The sequence below is a fragment of the Ananas comosus genome, linkage group 1 (genome assembly GCF_001540865.1).
Source record: "Ananas comosus cultivar F153 linkage group 1, ASM154086v1, whole genome shotgun sequence".
NCBI lineage: Eukaryota > Viridiplantae > Streptophyta > Magnoliopsida > Poales > Bromeliaceae > Ananas > Ananas comosus.
The window spans coordinates 22,333,085-22,357,190 of NC_033621.1; the positions used below are offsets into that span (position 1 = coordinate 22,333,085).

Sequence of the window (24,106 nt, forward strand, 5' to 3'; positions counted from 1 at the left end):
CAAGTGATCATTCACACATAGAACTAACACTACAAGAGCTGAAACATTGTAAATTCATACTACAAAATTTTGTAAAGATATACAACAATTCCTAATTATAATCATCACAACTAACAGCATTTGATAAATCCAACTGACCTTTTAAAATGGCTTGAACTTCATGCAGATAATCGACGCGCGATACCCAAATTTTTTCGCTTTCTAGGAATGTATATGAGAAAATTTCAGCCTACGTAACACCAAGCATCCATCTCTTGAAATTTCAAGACTGCAGATGAAGTTGCTGTATATTGCTTGAGCTCAAAATCATGAGTTGATACAAACACGGAAGGCCGTCGGAACATATCCATATTGAAAACAAGAGAGAAGTCCAGTTGAATCCTGCACAATCCTATCTGCAAGTGAAAAAAAAACGATGTGCCAAAGACTCAAAAAGTAAAATACGATAAGTTTTCGTAGCTATTGTAGAGTAATTAATATTGAGACACTACAGTTCATGTAAATAGGTACTTTAAAATTCAAGGGCAGAATTCAGTTAAACTATGAAAACATGACATGCTTTAAAAAAAAAAACAAAAAGTTATGATAGACAAATTAGAACAAATGAAAATATAGAAAATATGCCAGAAAGAGAGATTATCAGAGGTTGGAAGAAGGGTATTCAATATATCCCGATTTCGCCTTTGCAACTGTTGCTTTAATTTCCTATACTTCATTTCAACAAATTATTTTTCTCCCAATTTTTTTTCATATTTACTTCAGTTTTGCACACCGCCTGTGAACACTTCGATAATTTTCCCTTTGGTCCTTCACCTTTAATTTCCGCATTCGACATCCCAAACTAAGACGAGTTTTACATTAATAGTCATGTGGGACAGACAGATGTTGATACCCAGCGGCCACCGTGTGCGGCATGGTGCCAACATTTTCCATCATCCTACTTGATAGAAACGGCAGGAGGGATCATAATGAGAAACTTGTATAAGTCTTGGTAATCAAGTCCTTGAATTTATGGGCCTGGGATCCAGAAAAGAGTTCCAGAACTATCTGTGCAGTTTACCTCCCCGAAAATCAAGGAAAAAGAAAAGATTCGAACAACATGAGGACGACAATAGCAGCACAAACAAATTGTATGATTGTGTTTGCGTTGCATTGGGGGAGAATGCTTGGATTAAAAAGTAAAAAATAACCACAAAAAACATCAGTGTGAAAAATGCAATACGAGGCTAATTAATTAGAACTACAGTTACCTTGAGTTAATCCTATATTTCACTTCAAGAAGGCCAAAATTGGACGGTCAAACCCCGCGACAGTACCGGACAAATTGTCAGTAACGACCTCCACCGACCTGAATCCAATCTACAAATACCACATGGTAATGATCAGCATCTAATCCGAAGATCAACAATTACACGTATGTTTCAAATTTTTCATATGATTTTTACATATATGATTTCAAAATAACTGAATGTACAGAAATCAAAAGGCTGAAAGTAGCAAGGTACCTTGTCTAGTAGTATTTCTCGAAATATATGTGGATACAAAAGGATATTGTCGTAATTCACAATAGCTATCTACAAACAAAACCAAGTATGATAACAAATGTTAAACAACGTAAGAACAAAACTCCACAAAATAAAATGCACAAAAGGATATTTTTCTATCTCTGCAAACCAAAGTCAATAAGAAAATGAAAAGGTAAGAACAAAATTGCACAAAATAAAATGCATAGAGTGCATGCGCCAGATCATCCCTCTATCGGCGGCCGATACCAATCCTGGTGTTTTTCTTCTAGTATATAACTAAGGAGAATTATATAACAGTTCGTACCCTCCGGCCTAAAACTAGATGTGTAATACTTCAATCGCCAAATGGTAAGTCTAAGTGAATGAAGCAAAAGAGGAGGAAAAAAGAAAAAAAATTGATCCAGCATCCCAACTTATTCCTTAATTTATACATTTTCTTTTTACTAACATAAAATAATCCACGATGGTAACATGCAATTGTAATATAAACATCATTACAGGAGGGTAAAAAGCTGATAACGGAATGGCTTGTACTTAGAAAACAACAATATTCTACTGTTTAGAATTTAGGTTTTGGACATACAAAAAACAAAAAGAAAAGAAGGCAGCCGTACGAACTTCAAAAAGAAAACTCGAGCAGCATATGATAAACAATGAAAACAAGAACTGGAATAGATCATTGACTTAGTAATTACCTCAGAAACTCGTCGGTTTTTCTTATATGAAGTCCAGGGTTGCGGCTCTAATAGAAAAATCCCACCCTACCAGAAGAAAAGGGAAAAATTAAGCAAGAAGAAATCATTATATCAGTTCCCAAGCTTGTAAAGCATTAGTAAATGCTAACCACAGTCAAATCAAAAGAGAGAAATCAAGATCAACCGGTCTAAGAAGTCTCCATATCTTCACAAACAAAGTAATCAGACCATCATCACCCCAATTCAGATGGATCCACTTCGTGACACTCAAACTGCAGAAGCAAAATGATAAAACGTAAATTTATTAAGTCATTTAGAAACTTCAGAAAAATAGAGTATAGACTGGATTATAAACTTCAGAAAAATGTCTGTGTGCGCACGCATGTATATATGAAGTCATAAAATCTGAATTTCATATACACATATTAAATTGCCGATTCAAACAAATATACCAATAAACTGAATACATCGGCGTTTCTATAAGTACAAGGTTATAATATGTAACAAAGCCCAGCTTTCGAAAGGTATAAAAGATATGAATGCTCACATTTATAAATAATTTGCATGGTCGTGTAAGTAAATAGATCTTGTAGATACATTTCACAAATCAAATTTACTCAGGTTACTATACCTTTCAATAAAAAACAATAAATGAGATCACACTTGGTAATGGTGACTCCGATTTAGAAAATGAACTTACCAAAGAATTGTATCATACTTTTCTGAGCATCCATCCAAGCTCTCTATAAAATTTTGACGGCAGAAGGAAACTACATTGAAAAGATCCTCTGCTGTACCAGGAGAATCATCATGCTTATAGCCAGGGATCTTCCCCTTTGAAGTTTGACCAGTCCTTCTCCCCAAACAGCTCAAACTATTAGACGCTGTTAAGTTAGAACCCTCTATTGCTCTTTTATGTGCATTTTCGAGTCTAGCTATCTTTCTTAAGTTCCATTGAGCAGTTTCCACCAAACCTAAATGTAGAATAAGACAATACAGTTAAACCAACAGATAAATCCACGGACACGACTAATTAGGATAGAACAAATTAAACTTGACATTAGATAATACATGATAAATAACTAAATATTTCACGTCATGCAGTAAATTTTCCACCAATGAGGCATAAAGAGGGGTTGAGAACTCAGTTTTCATCGTGAGGGATTATGATTGTGAAACTAGTTGCTTAAAAAAGAAAATTAAGACAATAACTTCATTTAGAACACAAAAACAGAATAAGTAAGAAAAAAACAAGCAAATTACTTCCAAAGACAAGATAAAAGAGAACCACATACATGAGCAAGTATTTAGACGAAAGAGTATATCGACAGATATGAATAAAATCATCTGCTTACTATAAATTTACAGAACAGCTCCGTTTTAATAATTAAGTGAAAGTTCTACCTTAAGGAAAAATAAATTCGGGGCTTAATATATCCCTCGATAATCCACTCCTTTTAAACCTGCAATAACAAAACACCCAAAAATTCAACAGTGTTGTTCCTTTCCACCACTGCTTTACCATTTAGGCATTTACAATACTAAGTTCACATGAATTAGAAGGTAAAGGAAGTGGATTATCCAAGCGACATTTAAAACTCCGGAAAGTTACTCTGTGCTAAAACCCTTGTCTAAAAATAGGCCATGGATCATGCTCTAAAGCAAATCCTAGAGTCCCAGATGTATAGCATGTCGTATCAAAAGCATGAAATAAACTCATGATTGATTACCAAAGAGCAACACCAATAACAAGGTCAAAAGTTACATAGTCACATATTAGGAAACCAACCATGCCAAAACCGATTAACAGGCCAGTGCAATAGCCTAAGAAAAGCTCATTCACCTGCGTCGATGTCGATTCCCAAAATGCTTCGGCATAGAAACTTCTTCGCTGCATTAGAATCAAAAAAGAAAAATAAAATTAAATGGCAGAGAAAAAGATTATCAATTTCAGAACACGACAGAGCATGCAACGGGGAACATGACAAGAAACAGGTCGCGGAGTCGGTAGATCAGAGAATGTTACCTATGCTGATTGCTATCAATCCCTGGTTACAGCCAATGTCGAGGCAGTCCCTCCCCTCAAACCACTCCCTCTTGAACACCGCGAGCCGCGGATCCTCCTCCGTACTCGGATCAATCTGCGTGTGGGAATCCAACACTTGTTTCACTCAAACGGTGCAAAAACTCAACGAAGCGATTGACCTAGATTACTCAAATCACCTCAAAACAAAACCGATCAAATTCAACTCAAAATCTGCGCATCGAAATGCGAATGAAAGTGTGGATCAAATAACGTATCAATCAAATGAAACGTAAATTGAGCGACGAAGAGAGAAGAGAGGGAGAAGGGGGGATACTCGATAGCCGTAGTAGTGCTTGTAGTTGCCGTAGATGGACGACTCCTTGCGCTTGGTGATTTTGGCTTCCGTGGGCTTCTGCTTCTGCTTCTGCTTCTGCTTCTGCGTGTCGTCGTCTTCTTGATCTGCGGCGGTGGCCATGGCTTCTTCTTCGTCGTCGTCGGAGGAGAGAGAGAGCGAGAGCGAGAGAGAGAGAGACGAAGAAGAGAAAGGAGGAGAGCTAAAACCCTGGAGGTAGCGGGTCGGATTCTAATAAAAGCGGGTGATTCCAATAGAAGCGCCCGAAAGGCTCTTTTTTCATATAAGTCCCACTCCTTTTGCGTGTTTGCAATTTTGACCCTGTTCTTTTTTTTTGCAACATTACGCCATGCTTGAGGAAGAGTTTGATAAGAGCAACAGTACTTTTCTACTAATTAACCTAACATTCTAGAAGATTAAATATCTTCTAATGAGCCAATTTTATATATTTATAAAAATTCATTGGGCAAAAGAAATAATTATCGAACTAGCGAAATTTACCCTATGCAGCCACTCAAAGAAATTGACGGTACCTACACAAGCAGTGGAGCATGTGGTTTAATTCGATGCAAAGCGAAGAACCTTACCAGGGCTTGACATGCCGTGAATTCTTTTGAAAGGGAGGGGTGCCTTCGGGAACGTGGGTACGGATGGTGCATGGCTGTTGTCAGTTCGTGCGTAAGGTGTTGGGTAGAGGGGTGCCTTCGGGAACACGGACAAAGATGGTGCATGACTGTTGTCAGTTCGTGGCGTAAGGTACCTCGTGTTTTATTGCGATCATTGAATTTTGAATCCTGGACAGATTGCCGATGATAAGCCAGCGGAATGTGAGGATGACGTCAAGTCATCATGCCCCTTATGCCTAGGGCGACACACGTGCTACAGTGGATGGGACAAAGGGTCATGATCTTGCGAGGGTGAGCTAGCTCCAAAAATCTGTCTGCAGTTCGGATTGCAGACAGCAACTCGCCAGCATGAAGCCGGAGTCTGAAGGAAATTTCAGATTGGATCTCTGAAATCAGTCAGCAATCTGAAAAAAAATTTTGGCGCGCCAGATTACAGAAAATTTCACCATTACAGCATTACACCTTTCCTGTTCTTACCTTTTTCTTTTAGTCCACGTTGGCATGATTTACACATGCCCCTGATATGGAATTCGTGCAAGAACTTGACATCTCAAAGCATACCCAAAAAAAAAAAGGATATTTAGATATACGCACGCAAATAACAACTTTGCATAAATATTGATGCAATTTCACGTACGATGCACAAAAATAAAAAGAGAAAGAAGAATAAAAATGTCTGATAGAACTTTAAATTACTTATCAATAAACATTCAAACATTTGAAGTTTGTAAGTTTAACAACATGCGTGAAGTAAATTTTAGGAATCTGACTACATACACTCATTTCTTCGACGATTTCAGAGAATTACATCTTAGAATATTTAAACAAAAAGAAGACAACATTTTTAAGTACTACAATAAGTTCCTGAACTTTCTCAGAATACAGAAAAGGCGAGAACATAAAATTACGAAAAGCACACAGGTGGCGGATTAAAATGGCACCTAGCTCATCTTGCAGTGGCCATCGATCCGCTATGTAAGTGGTCGCAAAGACACCGTAAATAAACTTCACATGAGCTTGAGAACTAGTTTTGGGCCGATGCTGCTGGGTGGTGGCCCGCAGGAAATGAAGCAGCATTCATATTATTGTTATTATTATCTTCTTGGTTCGGGCCATCGGTACTCGCATGCTTTACGAACTCTTCGGGAGACATGTGAGTCGCGTGACAAGCGCAAACGATTTTTACTTGGTTTTCATTGTATTTATAGGTAACGCCGGATATGGTTTTACCATTTGGGCCCGGCCCGGTAGTCGAAACCCATGGAAGGTCAGGACGCGACCCGGATCCACCGAACTTCAAGTTCGCCGCAATACCCGGCTTTATAAAAGAGCTTATGTGAGAAGTGCTTTCCAAAGCAGGTTCATTTGCCGCTTCCTTTTGTTTCAGGGTAGTGTTGTTTCCCTTGTTCTCTTCTTCAGCCTGAGCTGCGGATGATGGGCCAGCGTCGACGGCCTGCTTGTTGCTTCCTTTAACTAATTCTAGGGTTTTTGCTTCAAATGCCAAAGCTGGTGACGGAATGCGAGGCAACTGTATTGGCCCTGCAACAAATTACACCGATAAGAACACTAGAACATACTTAGGTTTGAAATACGGAAGCATACAAAAGGCAAATAAAATGCATTTTTTAAAGGTTTTCACATGTTGAACTGTTACGAATTTATTCCTTCTTTTTTGTCCCCCTTTCACAACCACATTCGCAGTTTTGATCCTAATTTGAAGTCGAGACTCAGAAATCAAAACCAATCAGAAACTGAGGCATTTTGGTTTATTTAGAATGGGTTACTTCATTTAGATACTTCGATAATATTGATTATCATCTTTTGATCTCATTGATAAACGTAACTGAAAACGTGAAAGTTAGCTACGCTTGTTATTAAAGTATGATAGATTACTGCCCCAACATGCTGAAATGTCTTGAACTACGATTTATTATACTTACTAGAGTAGTTCTCCACATTTAATCTCCAAGTTTTGAAAAGTTAGTAGACTCTCAAGCAACATCGGCAACAGAAAAGAAAGAATAGACTGGAGAACGAGATACAGACCGTCCGATTTCCTTTTATCATCTTCAACATTCTGCGACTCAAATGTTCCATCACCCTGTTCTTTCCTCCCCAATGTCCAGAATGGATTGGTCTCGAGTGTCGGTAGCTGCATTGATGGGTACCCAAAAGCCACTTGTAAATTGCCAGCATTCCCTCCTTGTCCTCCAACTGGCTTTTCACCAGTTGAAAGGGGCATGTATTGCATGACACAAGAAGAATTAAAAGGCGCGGCAGCAGCTGTCCCAGAAGCACTTGCTACCTTAAAAGGTACTGGGTATGGTACGGTCATGACGTTAACCGCTTGAAATGACAAAGGGATCCCATAAGCCACTTTACCGATCTCAGAATTGGATTCCGATCCCAATTGCTTGTCCGCAATCTTATAGTTGTGAACATCCGATCGCTTTGTACTAACTTCGCTCTGCGAAACCAACCAAGAGCTTGAGCCTTCCACTTCCGATTCACCGACATCCTCATTTTCACCGGTCGATCCATCCCCCGTGTTAATCGAAACATGTGAATTTCTTTTCTGATGCTTTATTTGGAAATTAATATCCTCCGAAGGCATTTTACGTTTGTTCAGGCTCGATCGTTCTTCGTCAGTGTCGTTCCCTTTATTAGCCGGCATCCAAAGCTCTTGAAAAATGGGGTTTTGAGATTGACCAACATGTTCAGTATTAGAGCTACTTGCAATGGGAGATTTTCCAAGATCGGTCCAAAAGCTCCTTTGTGGTTGTGGAATTGGATCACTCTTCTCGGTTTTTGCTTGAAAAAAGCTAGTGAAATGAATGTCCGAAGAGTTTACGTGGCCTTTATTACTGCTTCCTTCCTCCGATTTAGGATCGGAAGTCGGATCTTTAGCTTTAGATTTCGCTGAAGAACCACCAAAGGAGAGCCCCAAGCTGAGCTCGAGGCCATTTTCGTCCTCCATATTGTTCCACTAGATAACGGTGACAAAACTCGTCAATTCTCTCTTTCTTCTTTCGTACGCTTAGAACAACTCATATGGATCGTTCCCCGCTGATTGCATATACATCATAAAAAAGGCAAGATTTTATCAGACATCTGAGCAGCAAAAATCACAAAATTGATGGAAAACAGAAGGACGCATGGGAAAGAAAGCACGTTATATGATCCAAACATAGAAAGGTTGATAATACATCACGGCGCTGTTTTTATATAACTCACCATAAAAACATTTAATGCCACTTTGTAAATAGATATGAATAATGAACAGATGAACAATCGAATTTAAAATGCATGAAGAAATAGTCTTACAGTTTTGGTTGGATTAACAAGAGTCGATCTAACTTTCCGATCATAAAACGACACAGGTCTTAAGATATCTTCGAGAGAAAGCTCATTAACAATTGAATCCTAAGGAACGGAACCAAGCATCTACGTATAGAGTTTTTGCATTTACGGGCGAATCTGGCAACTGGGAATGACGGCGACAAACATAAACTCGAGAGAAATCATACTGAAATCTGCGGCATCATTTGGCACTGTCACCTTCTTTTCTTAAAGTTTTACTAACACAAACTCAACATGGTTTGGACGCGCCGATAACTGGACTTCTCTATTATTTACAACTGATTTTTCTCTCTTTTTTTTTTTTTGGTTTTGTGTTACCAAACAAACCCTGCAGATTGTGACCAATCAACCACTCGCCGGATTACTCCGTCGCATCGAATTTGTGTTTGAAAAAACAAAAAAAAAAACAAAAAAAAGGGGATCAGTACCAAAGAGGCCTAAAGTTTTTATTACTTACCAGAGATGAATTAATCATAAACATTAATGAAATTAAGCATCCAACAACATATTATATATAACCAACAAGGAGTAATTACTTCTCTGAATCCTAATTCAACATTTAATTCCACCAAAGCCCACAACTTTGAGAACAAAACCTATTCAAAATCCCCTCTCCCAAATCCAAAGCCCCCCCTTTCTCTCTCTCTCTCTCTCTCTCTCTCTCTCTCTCTCTCTCCCCCCCTCTCTCTCTCGCTCCTCAAATCAATCCAAATCACCTCAACAAAAAATGAGATCGAATCAACACCCATGCTGAGATTCTCTAAAACAGCCCAAAATTAACAAAACCGACATGAAAAAAATCAAAATTTTCGCACAAAAATGGAGGGGAGAGGGAAAGGGGGAGCTCAGAAACCCTCGTACCTCAAAAGTTGCTTCTTTTTCCTCCGCTTTTTTCCTCAAAAACAAGAGATGCTACATAGTTTGAATAATAATATAGGGGGTCGAGAAAGATCATGAGGATTGAGGAGGAGCTAAAACAAAATTTGAGGAGGGTTTGATTTTTTATTTTATTTTATTTTTATTTTTGGGTGATTTGGTAGTAATAGAAGATCGAACAAGAGCAATACGAGAATTTAAGAGAGCTATTATTCTTTTTATATATATATATATTTTTTGGTAAATATGTATAAAGACCCCTTCAACTATTGAAAATTGTAAACTAGGCCCTTCACTCTTTATTTTGCTTGAGAACTCTTATTTGAGATTTCATATTAACTTAGTTAAATTAAATATTTTATTAATTTTTAATTATAAGTATTTAATTGGTCTAGGTTTGTTTGATAGAGAAGAATTTAAATTATTAATTTAGTAAAATTATAAATAAACTTAATGAACTTTTCAATCGTTGAAGTAATATCCACGTATCGCACTTTGTCTATTTTACTTTTAATTAAAATAAATTTTGTTCTTAAACTTTTGCATGACTTGTATATTTTGCAAGTATTTTTTGAAATAAATCAAGATAATTGATAAGTAGTTACTTTTATAAAAGAAATTTTAATGTTGTTTTATCTTTATAAATTATAATATTTATGTAAATAGTATTTGGGACCTAATCACACTATTTTTTGTAAGGTTTAGAAAAGTAAACATATAATAACTTATCTCTGTGGGGACATGTATGCCATTATTTTTTTTTTTGGGCTTTTTTGATAGTGAGTCTTTTCTACTTTTTTCCACTACCGCGCGTGACGGTGCATATATTATTTTTATAATTTTTATTTTGTTGTTGTAAAAATTGCATTGAGGACCTACCCAATTATTGCTAATTACACAATTGGTCCCTCAAGAAGTTAAAACCAGAAAACTTAATTATTCATACTTTTTTAGTTCAAAAGTAGTTATTATCATAAAATTTGTCGGAATAAATAATTAACTAAAATATTTCTAATTCAATTTACTAAAACCAGTTAAAAATTTGTATAAAATAATAGAAGTTAAGGACTTTTTCAGAATTTTCGATATTTGAGGGGTTCCATACATATTTACCTTTTTTATATTATATTATATAAAAAGTGTGAGTGGGCCGGTGTGGGCACGTGGTTGGTGTGAATTTTATTTTTATTTTCTCCTTGTTTTGGTCTCATTATGTTATTTTTTAGGATAAAATGTATGGATATTTCCTATACTATCTTTATATTGCAACTTGGTCCTTGTATTTTATGATCCTTAATATTATAAAATAATTATTTTATTTTTTGCTAAATTATATAAAATCTTCCTGTCAAAACCCAAATTTTCACTTTTTTTTCAATCATTTAAAAATTTACACTTTTCCCCCTTCTAAAATAAAAAATGTTCACTGGGGATACGGTGTGAACTATAATCACAAAATGACCATTTTGCCTCTCACCATTTTCGTCTCCTCCCTCATCTTGCTCATCCTCTGCCTCGATCGGTTGCGGTTTGCGCCTCGATTGGCCGCGGTTTCTCTTTATTTTTTTTCCCACTTGCTCTCCTCCTCCTGCATCTCGTCGCCCCTTTATTTCGGCGACAATAAAGAGGAAATTGAGGTGGGCGTGGATGGAGAGGTGGGCAAGGGCAATGAGAGCAAAGGCGAGGTGGCGGAGGAAAGCGGGGGGGTGTTTGTGGGCGCGGACGAAAATGTGGGCGAGGGCAAGGCAGTAGAGGAGGGCGAGGCGACGAGGCAGAGGAGGGCGAAGCAACAGTAGAAAGGGCGGAGAGTATTTTTGACATAAAAAAATATTTTATAACGGAATCCTAATAGATCGCTAATGGTAGGGGGTGAAGTGAATATTTTTTATTTTACAAAGAGACAAAATGTAGGTTTTTAAATAATAAAGGGCGAAAGTGAAAAATCGAATTTTGACCGAATATTTTTTGTAATTTAGCCTTTATTTTTCTATATTATGAGATCATTTGGTTCACCGTATTTCAAATTACAATATAAATAAAATAAAAATAATTAATAGGTTAGTCAATAGAGTCATTCAATTAAACTACTTTTTTTCTTAGGTTTGCTTAGGTGAGAAGTTAATGTATATAATTATTATTATACATATTAATCCACAGGTGAGAAGTTAATGTATATAATTATTATTATTATACATATTAATCCACATGGAGCACCCACTTAAATATTCAAAAGCCTTAATTTGGCATGTGTTTAATGTGAGTGAAAAAACATTTGCAATGAAGGTGTAAAGAGGAAAACAACAAAAGTAGCTGGGATGTCAAATGGGTTAGGGGTGAAAACGGAACGGATATTATTCGAAAATATTTGGATCCATATAAAAATATTTGGATATGGTCGGATATGGATATGAATATGATTTTAGAAAGTTAAGTTTTTCTGGATATTCGAAAGAAAAAATATAAATGTGGATATTCGGACTTTTAGTATTATTTTTTTTATATTGTATTTTTGGATCTGTCCGGCCTAATTTCGCCCTCCCGGTCTGCTCAAATCCTTTTCTTCCAATTTACGTGGTTGTGATATTACCACTTTTATTTGCGAATCCTCTAATTCATTACCAATCAAGGTAAGGAATGATGTGGAAAAATAAGATGAATTTTTATATTATTCGTTTATTTTATAATGAGTTATATGTTAAAATTATATATTTTACATGTGGAGAAATATAGTTAGTAAACAAAGTAGGAAAATAAAGTAATTTTTGTGTATGTGCATATTAATGTGTATTATTATTCAAATACATATTTGATCTATATTCGAATCTGAAAAAATATCCAATCATATTCGGATATGTTTTTAGCGGATATAATTATAAAAATTTAGCATTCGACACATATCCGTGTCTGAATCCATATTTAAAAAAATATGTGGATGCGGATATGGTGTCGTCAAATATTCGACCATATTCAATCCATTTTCACCCCTACAATGGGTACAGATATCTAAAATTTTATCCGAATTTGAATTCGAACAAAACAAATTCTTATCGGATGCTAAACTGTTATAATTTTAGATATGGGTATAAAAAATAAAATTGGACTGATTTGAATTCGGATATGAATTTTATTCGTGTCCGATCAGAAACCGAACCCGATTTGAATTCGAATTGATTTTATATTATATAATATATATGAGTATTTGATATTATATTTAAACTTGTATAGTTGTATCCTTAAAATTTAAATTTTAATATTATCATATTTTGAAATATGCCAAAGACAAATAATTATTTTGGGTTTGGATTTTCAGGTTTGTGTTCATGCTTTGAATATTTGCCCAGATTCGAATTTGGATATGAATTTTTAAAATCCGTCCGGTTCACGTTCGGGTTCAGAGTACGGGTTCGGATTTCACAAAAGTGGCTCATTCCATTTCCCATTAAGTGCTCCCACAATAGACTTCAAGTTACTTATGTATGCTGAATCAAAACTCACAAAACGCTTCAGACAAAAATAACGAATCGTTCTTAGCGCAAGTGGTAAAAGACATGATGATTGCTACCAGAGATCTCAAGTTCGAAACTAGTTGTTTTGCATTTTCAGTGCCTCAATTACGCTAAATAGAAACTCATGAGCAATTAGTATGATATTTGATTTTGACTTTGTCTGCAATAACTTTTAGACAAAAATAGCTAATCATTCATATAAAGCAAGTGACAAAGAGTCTGATGGTTTCTTCATTCGGTCGCAAATTCGAAGTCTAGTTTTTTTTTTTTTCAGTATGTTAAGCACGTTAAATTGAAACTCATAAACAGTTAATATGATATTTGATTTTGACTGTCTGTAGTAACCTTCAAAGAAAAATAACTAACTGTTCCTAGCACGAGTGACAAAAGAGTTGATAGTTGCTACCTGTATTCTCAAATTTGAAATCTAATTGTTTCACACTTTCGGGGTCTTAGATATGCTAAATTGAAACTCATAAACAATTAATATGATATTTAATTTTGACTGTGTCTGCAGTAATTTCAGACAAAAATAGCTAATCGTTTCTAGCGCAAGTAGCAAAGAATTTACTACTTGCTATCGGAGGTTTCAAATTTGAAGTGAAATAAACAATCAATTAAGCGAAAATAACACATATATTTATATGTTAGTGACTTATCTATACCTATACATTATTCCTCTTAAATTTGCCATATGGCCTTCATTGTTTAGTGTGGACTCTAACTAGAACCAGCTCAGATCCTCCATATGTTTTCTTCTTTTTTTGTTTGAATCGAATCGAATCGAATTTTTCTCTTTCTTTGCTTGAACTGAACTGATTATTGTTAAGTGTTAGTTTTTCCGAACCGACTCAAGTCTTCTATATATTTTTCTCTTTCTTTATTTGAAATGAACCTAATTTCTCTTTTTCTTTACTTGAATCAAACTAGGTCAACCTCTTTTTTTGTTTGCTTGAACCGAATCGGGCACACCTCTGCATTGAGCCGAACTGTTGTTCTTTCTCTTCCTTCAGTTTCCTTCATCGGCAAGATGAATCCCATTCTTTATCATCGTTTCTTTTATTATCGTTTTCTCTTCCTTCATCGTCATTTTTTATTTCTTTCTTTAATTATTTATTCGTCGTATCGCACGGATTAGTATACTCGTTATTCATGCAGTGACAATGAATTGATACGTGCCCGGAAATCGATCTCACGTTTTGTGCATGGTTTTCATTTGGGCACCATAAGCATTAACTTTGTTGAGTCGTGTTCTAGTTAAACTAAAAATTGCATGATCACACCATGTCCGTGCCATCCACATGATCGTGACCGAGTTTTAAATCTTGATCTGTTGTTTGATTTGATGTATTTGAATTTAATTATTACAGTTGAAACTGTACAATAAGAACCAATTGCAGCACCTAAAGTTATACTCAAAATTGACGCAGTACTATAATTGCAACAATTAAAAAAAATAATTAAGTTTTTAACAAACTATAAATTTACATCTCTAATCACCTTTTTTGCTGGAAAATATACTTTTTCTTATATTAAGAATAATCTTACAACCTTATATATAAAATGATAAAATTTTATTATAAGTGCACATGTAACCAAATAAATCATTTCTTACTACAACATTTTATACTATAAATATTGTAGCTTTTGAATTTCTAATTACACGCATCTCTAACAAAATGGTCTCTTAGGTCATATGATTAAATAAATTTTATTTCTTTTTGTGCTTAGAAGGAGATTTGAATTTTCAAAGCGTTGAAAAAGTCTAGGACTTTCTCAACAAAATAATAATAATAGTCATAACCAATACAATGTGTGATCCAATTATGCGGCTATTTTAGTGCAGTTTCTGTTACTTTGAATAGCATGTTACCTTTATTATTACTACAAAGAATTTTTTTTTTGTTTTTTAAATTTAAATTTTTAAGATAAGGTTACTTGTGAGGCTTTTGTTGTTGGCTACACTTAGTCAATGAGAATATATATATATTTTTTCTTTCCAAATTAAGTCCACACATGACTTAAATGTTTTTGGCCCACTTGCACGCTACACATGACCATAAAATTTATGTGTTCATTAATTTCTCTCCCTCTCTCGCTTCATAGAATTAAGTCCAAGTTGTAAGGAGTTTTGAACAAGTTAAAAATTAAGTGTTCCTTAAAAATTTTAAAAAAAATCCAAATTTTAGTGTAAGAATCTTGAAACATAGGCATAAGTTATTGGACTAGATCTAAGACATCTAAAAACCATTTATGTATAAAGTAGAGCTACTATACTATCGGAACAATAGAGCATCTGCTACTTTCGACTTTTTGGTCCTTAGATCAGCCCCTTTAATCATTTCTAATCTTTAGATTAATACTATTATCCTGTGGGGACCACTCAACTGTAGAGAGGACCGCAATCATCCTAACCGTATAATTCTCGATCCAAGGCTCAAAAAATCAAAAATATCAAATCCTCTATACTTCCGATAGTATAATTGTTCTACACTTTATGTGTATGCCAAAAGTTATATACGCAATAGTGAAAACTATTTTCTTCAGATAGCACTTTTTTGATTCTGTAGATTGTCTAACATTGATGAGTTTAAAGGGGTTGAAAAGAAAATATATAGCAATTTTTTTTTTACTTCCAATGAGAGTGTAAAATTCACATGAATATATGCAATCCAAGATTGCATTATTCTGTATGAAGTATAGAGATCGAAATTTTGCATATTATTCAGAAAGCCAGATTCTAAACCCTCAATTTTTCTATTATAGGTACTCGTTTGGATGTCTGGCTTTTAGATAATCCCTTATTAGGCTTCGTTTGGTTCGGGGTTAAGTAAGAACTAGTTATTTCAGTAATAGGATTAAGTTCAGGATTAAGGTGGGTTAGAGTAATTTTGTATTTGGTTGAGAATTGAGTTTAGTCTAGGTATAAGTAAAATAGTGTTTGGTTGGAGTAAGTGGAATAAAAAGGACAGTAGGTAATTATAAATAGAAAATAATGATATTGCCCCAATTATTATATTTGAATTTAAATTTAAAATTTAAATAATTAAGAATAATAATTTAAATTTTAAAATTTAAAATTAAAATCTATATTTTTTAAATATCAAACTTAAAAATTTAAAGTTACGAATATAAAATATCAAATTTAAAATTTAAATAATTAAAAATAATAATTTAAAATTCCAAATTCCAAATTCAAATTTAAAATCTATATTTTTAAATCTCAAATTTAAAAATTTAAAGTTACAAATATAAAATACCAAATTTAAAATTTAAATAATTAAAAATAATAACAAATTTTAAATTTTAAATTTTTAATATTAAAAAGTAAATATTAATTTTAAAATTTAAAATTTAAAATTTATATTTATATTTAAAGATTAAATAGGTGTGGGATTAAGTCGGGATTAACATAATCCCACCCCTATTCCTGGGGTGCACCCCGAAAATTCTTGTTTGGTGTTAAGACTTAGTTTGGTATTGAGGCCTATTTAATGCTGTTCGATAAAATGAAGTTGAGGAAAAAGCATATAGAGATATGCTTCTGCGCTCTCCGGTGGGACCACAGAAAATATATCATAATCGACTCATCACGACATGCGGAACGCAATATTACGCACGGAAATAAATATGGTATTTTTTCAACGTACTTTCTCACCGCACGTAACGCAATCTTTTCGTAATTCCAAACGAAGCCTAAAGGGGATAACCTCCCCTTATCCCCCTTTAATTCCGAACTAAACGGTATCTTAGATAACAGACAATCGACTACAATATATATATATATATATATATATATACTGTAACTTATAGTATAATACGCTATATATATGATTGTGCTGGTATGCTTATGGAAGTACGGAGGCTCTGTGCTTTTAAGTCGTTTTCGATGTCCGGACTTTCGATCAACAATCGACTCCGTTAGAGTTGATATATATATATATAATATATATATATGCTTGCTCACAAAAGTGTGCTTTCAAGTTTTTATGAAAGTGGACCCATAGTTTTATTTTTTTGTTGGGTATTCCATTTTAATATTACATATTATTAATTATTATTATTATTATTATAAGTTGAATATTATAGAGTTCTAAAGCCATGTATCATATATGTATGTATATATAATATTTATTTATAATCAGTTGTCACTTGTCCACACTTGCAAGCTCCTCTGTCTTCAAAACCTTTTTTTTTTTTTTTTCTTGTGGCCCCAACATTATTTTTGGTCAAACTTAGCATCTCACCTAAGGCCTCCAATTTTCCTTTGGATTGTAGATCAGATTAAGTTAAAAAATTATAATATAAAATATTTTATTTAGTGTTACAAAATAATATTATATTATAGAATAGAATAAAAATATTTTTAGAAGTAAGTTGAGTTTTTTAACTTTCGTATCGTTTCGGACATTTAAATTGATAATAAATTATGTTAAACATGATTTAAAATGTTTTACTTTTTAAGATCAAATTTTATGATTTTATAATATTATTTATCTACGGACCAAGCGGTGTCTAATATAATTTATATTGGCGATTTAAAATAATTTAATTTTAAACTACTTAAATATTAGTCAAATAATATTAAAAAATTTCTAAAATTTAAATAATTTAAATATTTTAGATTATATTTAGTGAAATCCAACGGCAACATAAAAATAAATGGTACCAGCTAATTGTAACACTGCCCAACAATTTACATACAATTTTATTCTTTTTAATATTAATATATTATTATTTGTATTAATTATGCGTGTATATGTCACTCCTTATCATCTACCCCACATATGATATTTTATTTATTTGAGTCAAAAGATCCAGTCAGAAAAAGAAGGGAAGGATTGGAAAAGTCCGAATCCAAAAATATCATTTATTTAAATAAAGTTGATATTCATTAATATTTATTTTTTTTTTTCAAAAAAAAGATTACACTCTCTCAATAAATAACTAGCATAGTTATCCGCACGATGCAGCGGACAAATATTATCAAAGCGATTTTTTTATTATTGTTGATTATCGATGATAGTTTGAAATTGTACATATATTAAAAATAAAATACAGTGAGGAGACGAAAAAAGAAAAAAAAAAGAGAAAAAAAGAAAGGCATAAAATAAAGGAATGACAAAATAATTTAAATAAAATTATTAGCCAGATTAATAATTCAATTAATTTAAATAAAAATAATTTAAATAAAATTAGCTCAAGGTGCTATAAAATTTTCATATATAAACTTTAATATGATTTAAATTGTATTTGTTGAATTAGATTTTAATTGTATAATAGTAAATTTTTTAAAATTATTCAGTGTATATATAAAATTGTAAATTGTGGTAAGCAATTATTTATAACATACATGCAAATCTTTTAAAAGAACATCTAATTCTAGAAACAAATCCTATAAAAAAATATATTTTCTATCAGCTTATTGTTTAACAATTTTACATACATCTAAATAACTAAAAAAGAAATTGAAAAAAGCTAATAGATAGGGTAGTTAAAAAAAAAATATTAAAGAAAAAGTAAAATACAAAAAATTCCCGATTACTTGATTATCACCATATATATATATATATAATTGATTATATATCCATACACTCTCTTCCACTTCTGTTGTCGCTACCGCCGCCGCCGCATCCAAGATCTTCATCTTCTACCACCACTGTCATCCCCACCAAATACACGACGGGATCTGCGGATTCTATGAACTTGACACGATGCGACAGTGATGAAGCGAGCGACTTTTACGGGAGAGGGAGAGGATGAAAGAGATTTAGTAAGAGTTGAAGAACGAAGAGATTAATGGAGGCATGGGGGAAGAAAAAATTAATTATTAATTAAATACAATAATAAAGAGAGAGAAGTGGGGTTATTGGAAGGTAAAGAGGTGAACGTTAAAGAAGAGAGAAGAGTTAGAAATTTTGGAAAAAAAAATTAAGTTTGAATTAATTACAATAATAATAAAAAGAGAGAAGGTGATGTTATTGGAAGTTAAAGAGTTAGACGTTAAAGAAGATGAAAAAGAAATAATTAAAATATAAAATAAAATAATTAAAAAAATGAAAAAATGAGAGCTTGCCACATCATCATTTGATATTGGGGATTCATATAAGAGTATAGATGTCTCATTCATCAACCATAAGTATTTAAAATTACCTATTTATAATTTTTGATTGGGTTGATATATATTATCCAAATTCTAAGTCCGATAAGATTAGTACATAGTGAAAATAATAATAAGTTATCATCAAATAAATAAAATTAAAGCATAATGAGATTAGGGTTAAAATTGAAAAAGAGAGTGATCGATAATGAGAGAGAAAGTTTAGGTTGATAATAATAATTATGATAATTAAAATTTCAATACAACTGAATAAAATAACTTACATAAAAAAATTAAAACGTTAACAACTATTAATTTAGAAATACAAAATCAAAGTATGTATTTGAGCGATAAATTATCCTTTCTTTTTAAGAAACGGATAAATTGGAATACTATTTGTGATATAATATGATATTATATAAATATCGGTTATTAGAAAATAGGATACGTCTCCTGTGACCCCGCCCTTACGACCGGGAACTGCCCTCAGGGGCAGAACTTTTCTATGGGTATAAGGGGGTGCCGCACCCCCTTAACAACCCCGGGTAAGGAATATAAAATTTTCTCTTTTATAAGTGAAATAGATAATAAATTATGATAATTAATATATTTTATAATAATTTAAAACTAAAATAAAAATTATACGACTATGATTTATTTATTAATAGAAATTATATTAATAAGAATTCACATTTTCGGAAAAAAAAAACAAATTTAATTTTTTTTTTAATAAGTAGTTTAATTTTTTTTTTAATAAGTAGTATAGATAATAACTTAATAAGCGCTGTCTAAAGCCACCATATTATAAAATCCCAAATCCAAAAATCCCAAAACTAACTCTAACAAACCCAACGCACCCATTGTTATCCTCCAACGCCTCACTTCCTCCTTCTTTCTCTTCCTCCCTCTCCTCAAACTCCTCCTCCTCCTCTCGCGTGCCCCTCCTCCATTCATAGAAACTTCTAAGGCCAAACAAATAAACGATTTTACAATATTAGTTATATTAATTAATTATCATCTACATCTATTTTGGGGTGTTGGATATCTATTTATCGTCACACACATTGTCTCATACTCGTTGACTCTTGTTTTGTGAACAAGTCCAATAAGAAGAAGAAGAGGGGGAGGTGCGTTGATGAGTGGATAAAGAGAGGGAGGAGCATTAATCAAAAATTTGTTATTGGATTATATAGAAGAGATTATTATTATTGTTATTGTCGGAAAAAGCAGAGGAGGAGGAGGAGGAGGAGGAGGCTGCGGAGATGGCGGGGGGATTCGGCGGCGGCGGCGAAGGTGGGAGGAGGGCGGATTTGTATGAGGGGAGGATCACAAGCTATTTTGTACTCGCGTGTATTGTGGGATCGCTCGGTGGCTCTCTCTTTGGATATGATCTTGGTGTTTCCAGTAAGTGTTCTTGCTATTTGTTTTTTGTTTTTTGTTTTTTGTTTTTTGTTTTGGTATGTATGTGTATGTGTGCGTGTGTGTGTTGGTCATGCGAAATTGTGGGATTGGTTTGATTTGTTTGTTGGTGAATGGGGTTTCGAGTTCATGAGAATCCCCTGCTTCTTTCTTTCTTTCTTTTCTCTTCTCATGCGTTTTGATCCGAGTGTTCGTTTTTGTGTGTCGAACTCATGAATCTCTCTCTCTCTCTGTTTCTTCTCTGTGTTCTTGAAACAAATGGAGTTGCACTAGTGGGTGTTTGGTGTTTTTTGAAAATATTTATTTGATAGTTTGATTCTGTGATTTTTTTTTTTTGGGGGGGTCAGGTTTCGTGAAAAAGTTTTTCTTTTTATTGTTTTCTGAAATATTTTTTATAGAATAATTTTTTTTTCAAAAAATTGTCAAAATTTGTTTCTGAGAATCATGGATCCCTCTATCTCTCTCCCCCTACAAATAAATATCTCCTGTGTGGGTGTTCTTTTTGGGCAAATCACACACACATAGAATTGCTTGTTTTTTTGTTTTTGTTTTTTTTTTTTGGGTACTCCCATCATTCTACATTTATGTTGGTTTGTTTTGTTCCAAAAGTATCTCTTTATGGCTGATTCCCTCTTTTACTTTTGTAGCCATTGAATTCCAAATTTTTTTTATTTATTTCATTTATTTATTTCCTTCTTAATTCCATTTTAATGTCCCCCTTCATTTTTTGCTGTTCCATTGATTTTTTTTTTCGGGGTCTCATTTTGCACATTCATGCATATAGTAATAGTAATTTATTCCCTCATTTGGATTACTTTGTTTACTAACTTGGTGGTTGAGTTTTGCATCTTTCGAATAAACCATAAAAAAAAAAAGGAAAAAAATCAGAGAAGTATATATTTTTATATAGAGCTTAAAGTTTTTGAAAAATAATAACTGTTTCTCATAATTTAACCTATTGCTTTTTAATGAATTCTATTTAAATTTCAGATCAACAAAAAGGGGGGTGTTTAAATATTTTGTTTTGGGTGACTTATTTGATGCAAAAGAGAAAAAAAAAAAAAAAATTGACATGCAGGTGGAGTGACATCTATGGATGAGTTCTTGAAGGAGTTCTTTCCTTCTGTGTACAGAAGGAAGCAGGCACACCTGCATGAGACAGACTACTGCAAGTATGACAACCAGGTGCTGACCCTCTTCACTTCTTCTCTCTACTTCGCCGGCCTCGTCTCGACGTTCGCGGCGTCGCTCGTCACCCGGAGCTACGGCCGGCGGATCAGCATCATGGTCGGCTCCGTCAGCTTCTTCTTCGGCGGCGTGATCAATGCCGCCGCCCAGAACATCGCCATGCTGATCATCGGCAGGATCCTCCTCGGCGTCGGCATCGGGTTCGGAAATCAGGTCTTGATATTACCAGATCGATTCATTCATTTCGAATTTGACCTGATTCAATATATCTGCTCTGACTTTCGTATGGACGGCTTTTAGTACTAGTATTCTATTAAAATCGCTCACATGTATGTCCTCGCAAAATTATGATATTGCGTATTTTGTCGAATTTCTTTCCGAAATCGAACAGGCAGTTCCTCTGTACCTCTCGGAGATCGCGCCGTACAAGATTCGCGGGGCGGTGAACCAGCTGTTCCAGCTGACGACGTGCCTCGGCATCCTCGTCGCCGACGTGGTCAACTACTTCACCGAAAAGATCCACCCATGGGGGTGGCGGCTCTCGCTCGGCCTTGCCGTCGTCCCCGCCACCCTCATCTTTGTCGGAGGCTTCTTCCTCCCCGAGACCCCCAACAGCCTCGTCGAGCAGGGTCGCCTTGACGAAGCCCGCAAGATCTTGGAAAAGGTATACAGCACGAAACAATCGTTTTTCTCTAAAAACTATAGTTGTCACGGTGCGAACTTTTTCCGGGCATACGCGAACAAGTATGATGTTCGCGAGTCTATATGTATGTAAATGCGAACTTTACGAGAGTATTTACGCAATTGCCTCTACTCTCACAGAGATATATATTGCGAGATATCGTCTAATTGCTATTCGAACTCAGAATCTCTCACTCTTTATACTACCATTATTGTTGAAAGCATATTTTTAATCATTTATACTCGACAGGTAAGAGGAACGCCGAAAGTTGACGCAGAATTCGAGGATCTGAAGGAGGCGAGCGAGGCCGCACGTGCGGTGAAGAATCCTTTCAGGAACCTGCTGAAGCCGCGCAACCGGCCGCAGCTGATCATCGGCGCGTTGGGGATTCCGGCTTTCCAGCAGCTGACGGGCCAGAACTCGATCCTGTTCTACGCGCCGGTGATCTTCCAGAGCCTAGGGTTTGGGTCGGGCGCGTCGCTTTACGCGTCGATCATCACGGGGTCGATGCTCGTGGTCGGTGCGCTCGTTTCGATGTCGGTGGTCGACCGGCTCGGGAGGAGGTTTCTTTTCATTGAAGCTGGGATTCAGATGATCGGCTCAATGGTGAGAAAAAGTTTGATTACTACGAAATAGATTAAAATTCAATGCATCTGATCTGTACAATATTTTCGTTTGTAGATAATCGTCACAGTAACCCTGGCGCTGAAATTCGGGCACGGGGAGACCCTCTCGAAGGGCGTGGCGGCCCTGCTCGTCGTCATGATCTGCCTCTTCGTCGTGGCGTTTGGGTGGTCGTGGGGCCCGCTGGGCTGGCTTGTGCCGAGCGAGCTCTTCCCCCTCGAGATGCGGTCTGCCGGCCAGAGCGTCGTCGTCTGCGTCAACCTCTTCTTCACCGCCGCCATCGCGCAGTGCTTCCTCGCCGCCCTCTGCCACCTCCGCTACGGCGTTTTCATCCTCTTCGCAGGCCTCATCCTCATAATGTCCATCTTCATCATCCTCTTACTCCCTGAGACGAAGCAGGTGCCGATCGAGGAGATCTCGCAGCTTTTCGAGAAGCACTGGTACTGGAAGCACATTGTGAGCAAGGATGTTGAGCTGGTGCAGAGACACCAGAAGCAGCAGCAGCAAGAGGCTAAGACTGCTGCAGCTGTTTAAATAAGCCAAGCCTCTCTGTTTTAGTTGCTGCATATGTTTGAATCTTACAAGGAAGTTCTTGTGTTTCTTTTTCTTTTCTTATTTTGCTTCTGTGAACATTTTTCTCTTGCTATTGTTGATTAACAGTTAAAAACTAATAAGTATAACATTATTTATGTGTCTCGCAATTTGATTCCATTTAATTCTATGATGATTTATTCGAGAAATTATAAGGTACTTTTGCCCAGCTCCTAACTCTAAAAGTCACAAATTCAATTGATATAAATAGTGACCAAATTTGAAAAATTTATTTAAATCTGATTTGTTGACTTTGGCGAGTGAATCTGAAGTCAAAAATGTGGACATAAAGTCAAAGCTTATGACATACACACCATCACTACTATCTCTCTCATATTTTACTTCTCTTTCTGAAAAGGCTAATAATTGACTCGCTGGTTAGAATTTGAGTGACAAATTTGGTTAGTTTCAATGCATTTAATCTGCGATTAGTCGAAACTCATCACTAAGGTTCAGTTTCATTTTTTTTTAAATGCTACAATTCAAACTGAAAGATATAAAGTCATGTCTTTTCAGTTTTGTTATTTTCTTAACA

At 34.8% G+C, this 24,106-nt stretch overlaps 3 protein-coding genes across 7 annotated transcripts; 1 reads left to right on the plus strand and 2 right to left on the minus strand.

Annotated features, from left to right (window-relative positions):
* On the minus strand, positions 35-4,781 carry LOC109707360 (probable RNA methyltransferase At5g51130). Of its 2 annotated transcripts, none has more exons than XM_020228600.1 (9): positions 4,582-4,781; positions 4,248-4,362; positions 4,065-4,112; positions 2,922-3,195; positions 2,406-2,493; positions 2,222-2,287; positions 1,506-1,574; positions 1,251-1,359; positions 35-381 (listed from the first exon to the last, which is right to left on the minus strand). In XM_020228600.1, the coding sequence occupies exons 1-8, from the start codon at positions 4,720-4,722 to the stop codon at positions 1,270-1,272; spliced, it is 891 nt and encodes a 296-aa protein (XP_020084189.1). In that variant the 5' UTR covers positions 4,723-4,781; the 3' UTR covers positions 35-381; positions 1,251-1,269. The 2 variants fall into 2 exon arrangements, with proteins under 2 accessions (XP_020084189.1, XP_020084182.1); XM_020228593.1 differs by having other exon boundaries at positions 35-395.
* Positions 5,893-9,654, minus strand: LOC109715460 (ninja-family protein Os05g0558800). 3 transcript variants are annotated; one of them, XM_020240471.1, is made up of 3 exons: positions 9,447-9,654; positions 7,272-8,291; positions 5,893-6,764 (listed from the first exon to the last, which is right to left on the minus strand). In XM_020240471.1, the coding sequence occupies exons 2-3, from the start codon at positions 8,200-8,202 to the stop codon at positions 6,250-6,252; spliced, it is 1,446 nt and encodes a 481-aa protein (XP_020096060.1). In that variant the 5' UTR covers positions 8,203-8,291; positions 9,447-9,654; the 3' UTR covers positions 5,893-6,249. The 3 variants fall into 3 exon arrangements, with proteins under 3 accessions (XP_020096060.1, XP_020096068.1, XP_020096077.1); XM_020240479.1 differs by lacking the exon at positions 9,447-9,654 and adding an exon at positions 9,122-9,216; XM_020240488.1 differs by lacking the exon at positions 9,447-9,654 and adding an exon at positions 8,550-9,058.
* On the plus strand, positions 19,888-23,681 carry LOC109708573 (sugar transport protein 14). 2 transcript variants are annotated; one of them, XM_020230375.1, is made up of 5 exons: positions 19,888-20,471; positions 21,565-21,887; positions 22,066-22,338; positions 22,606-22,962; positions 23,038-23,681. In XM_020230375.1, exons 1-5 carry the CDS (start codon positions 20,330-20,332, stop codon positions 23,512-23,514), a joined length of 1,572 nt encoding a protein of 523 aa, XP_020085964.1. In that variant the 5' UTR covers positions 19,888-20,329; the 3' UTR covers positions 23,515-23,681. The 2 variants fall into 2 exon arrangements, with proteins under 2 accessions (XP_020085964.1, XP_020085972.1); XM_020230383.1 differs by having other exon boundaries at positions 20,388-20,471; positions 21,620-21,887.

Excerpts from the sequence above, each read along its gene's own strand:
- LOC109707360 (XM_020228600.1), bottom strand. The coding sequence starts at position 4,722 with ATGGCCACCGCCGCAGATCAAGAAGACGACGACACGCAGAAGCAGAAG. Across the intron at positions 4,363-4,581 it reads AGCACTACTACGGCTATCGA|ATTGATCCGAGTACGGAGGA; the intron begins GTATCCCCCCTT and ends TCCCACACGCAG. Across the intron at positions 4,113-4,247 it reads ATTGATAGCAATCAGCATAG|CGAAGAAGTTTCTATGCCGA; the intron begins GTAACATTCTCT and ends ATTCTAATGCAG.
- LOC109715460 (XM_020240471.1), bottom strand. The coding sequence starts at position 8,202 with ATGGAGGACGAAAATGGCCTCGAGCTCAGCTTGGGGCTCTCCTTTGGT. Across the intron at positions 6,765-7,271 it reads TGATAAAAGGAAATCGGACG|GGCCAATACAGTTGCCTCGC; the intron begins GTCTGTATCTCG and ends AATTTGTTGCAG.
- LOC109708573 (XM_020230375.1), top strand. The coding sequence starts at position 20,330 with ATGGCGGGGGGATTCGGCGGCGGCGGCGAAGGTGGGAGGAGGGCGGAT. Across the intron at positions 21,888-22,065 it reads GCATCGGGTTCGGAAATCAG|GCAGTTCCTCTGTACCTCTC; the intron begins GTCTTGATATTA and ends GAAATCGAACAG. Across the intron at positions 22,963-23,037 it reads TTCAGATGATCGGCTCAATG|ATAATCGTCACAGTAACCCT; the intron begins GTGAGAAAAAGT and ends TTTCGTTTGTAG.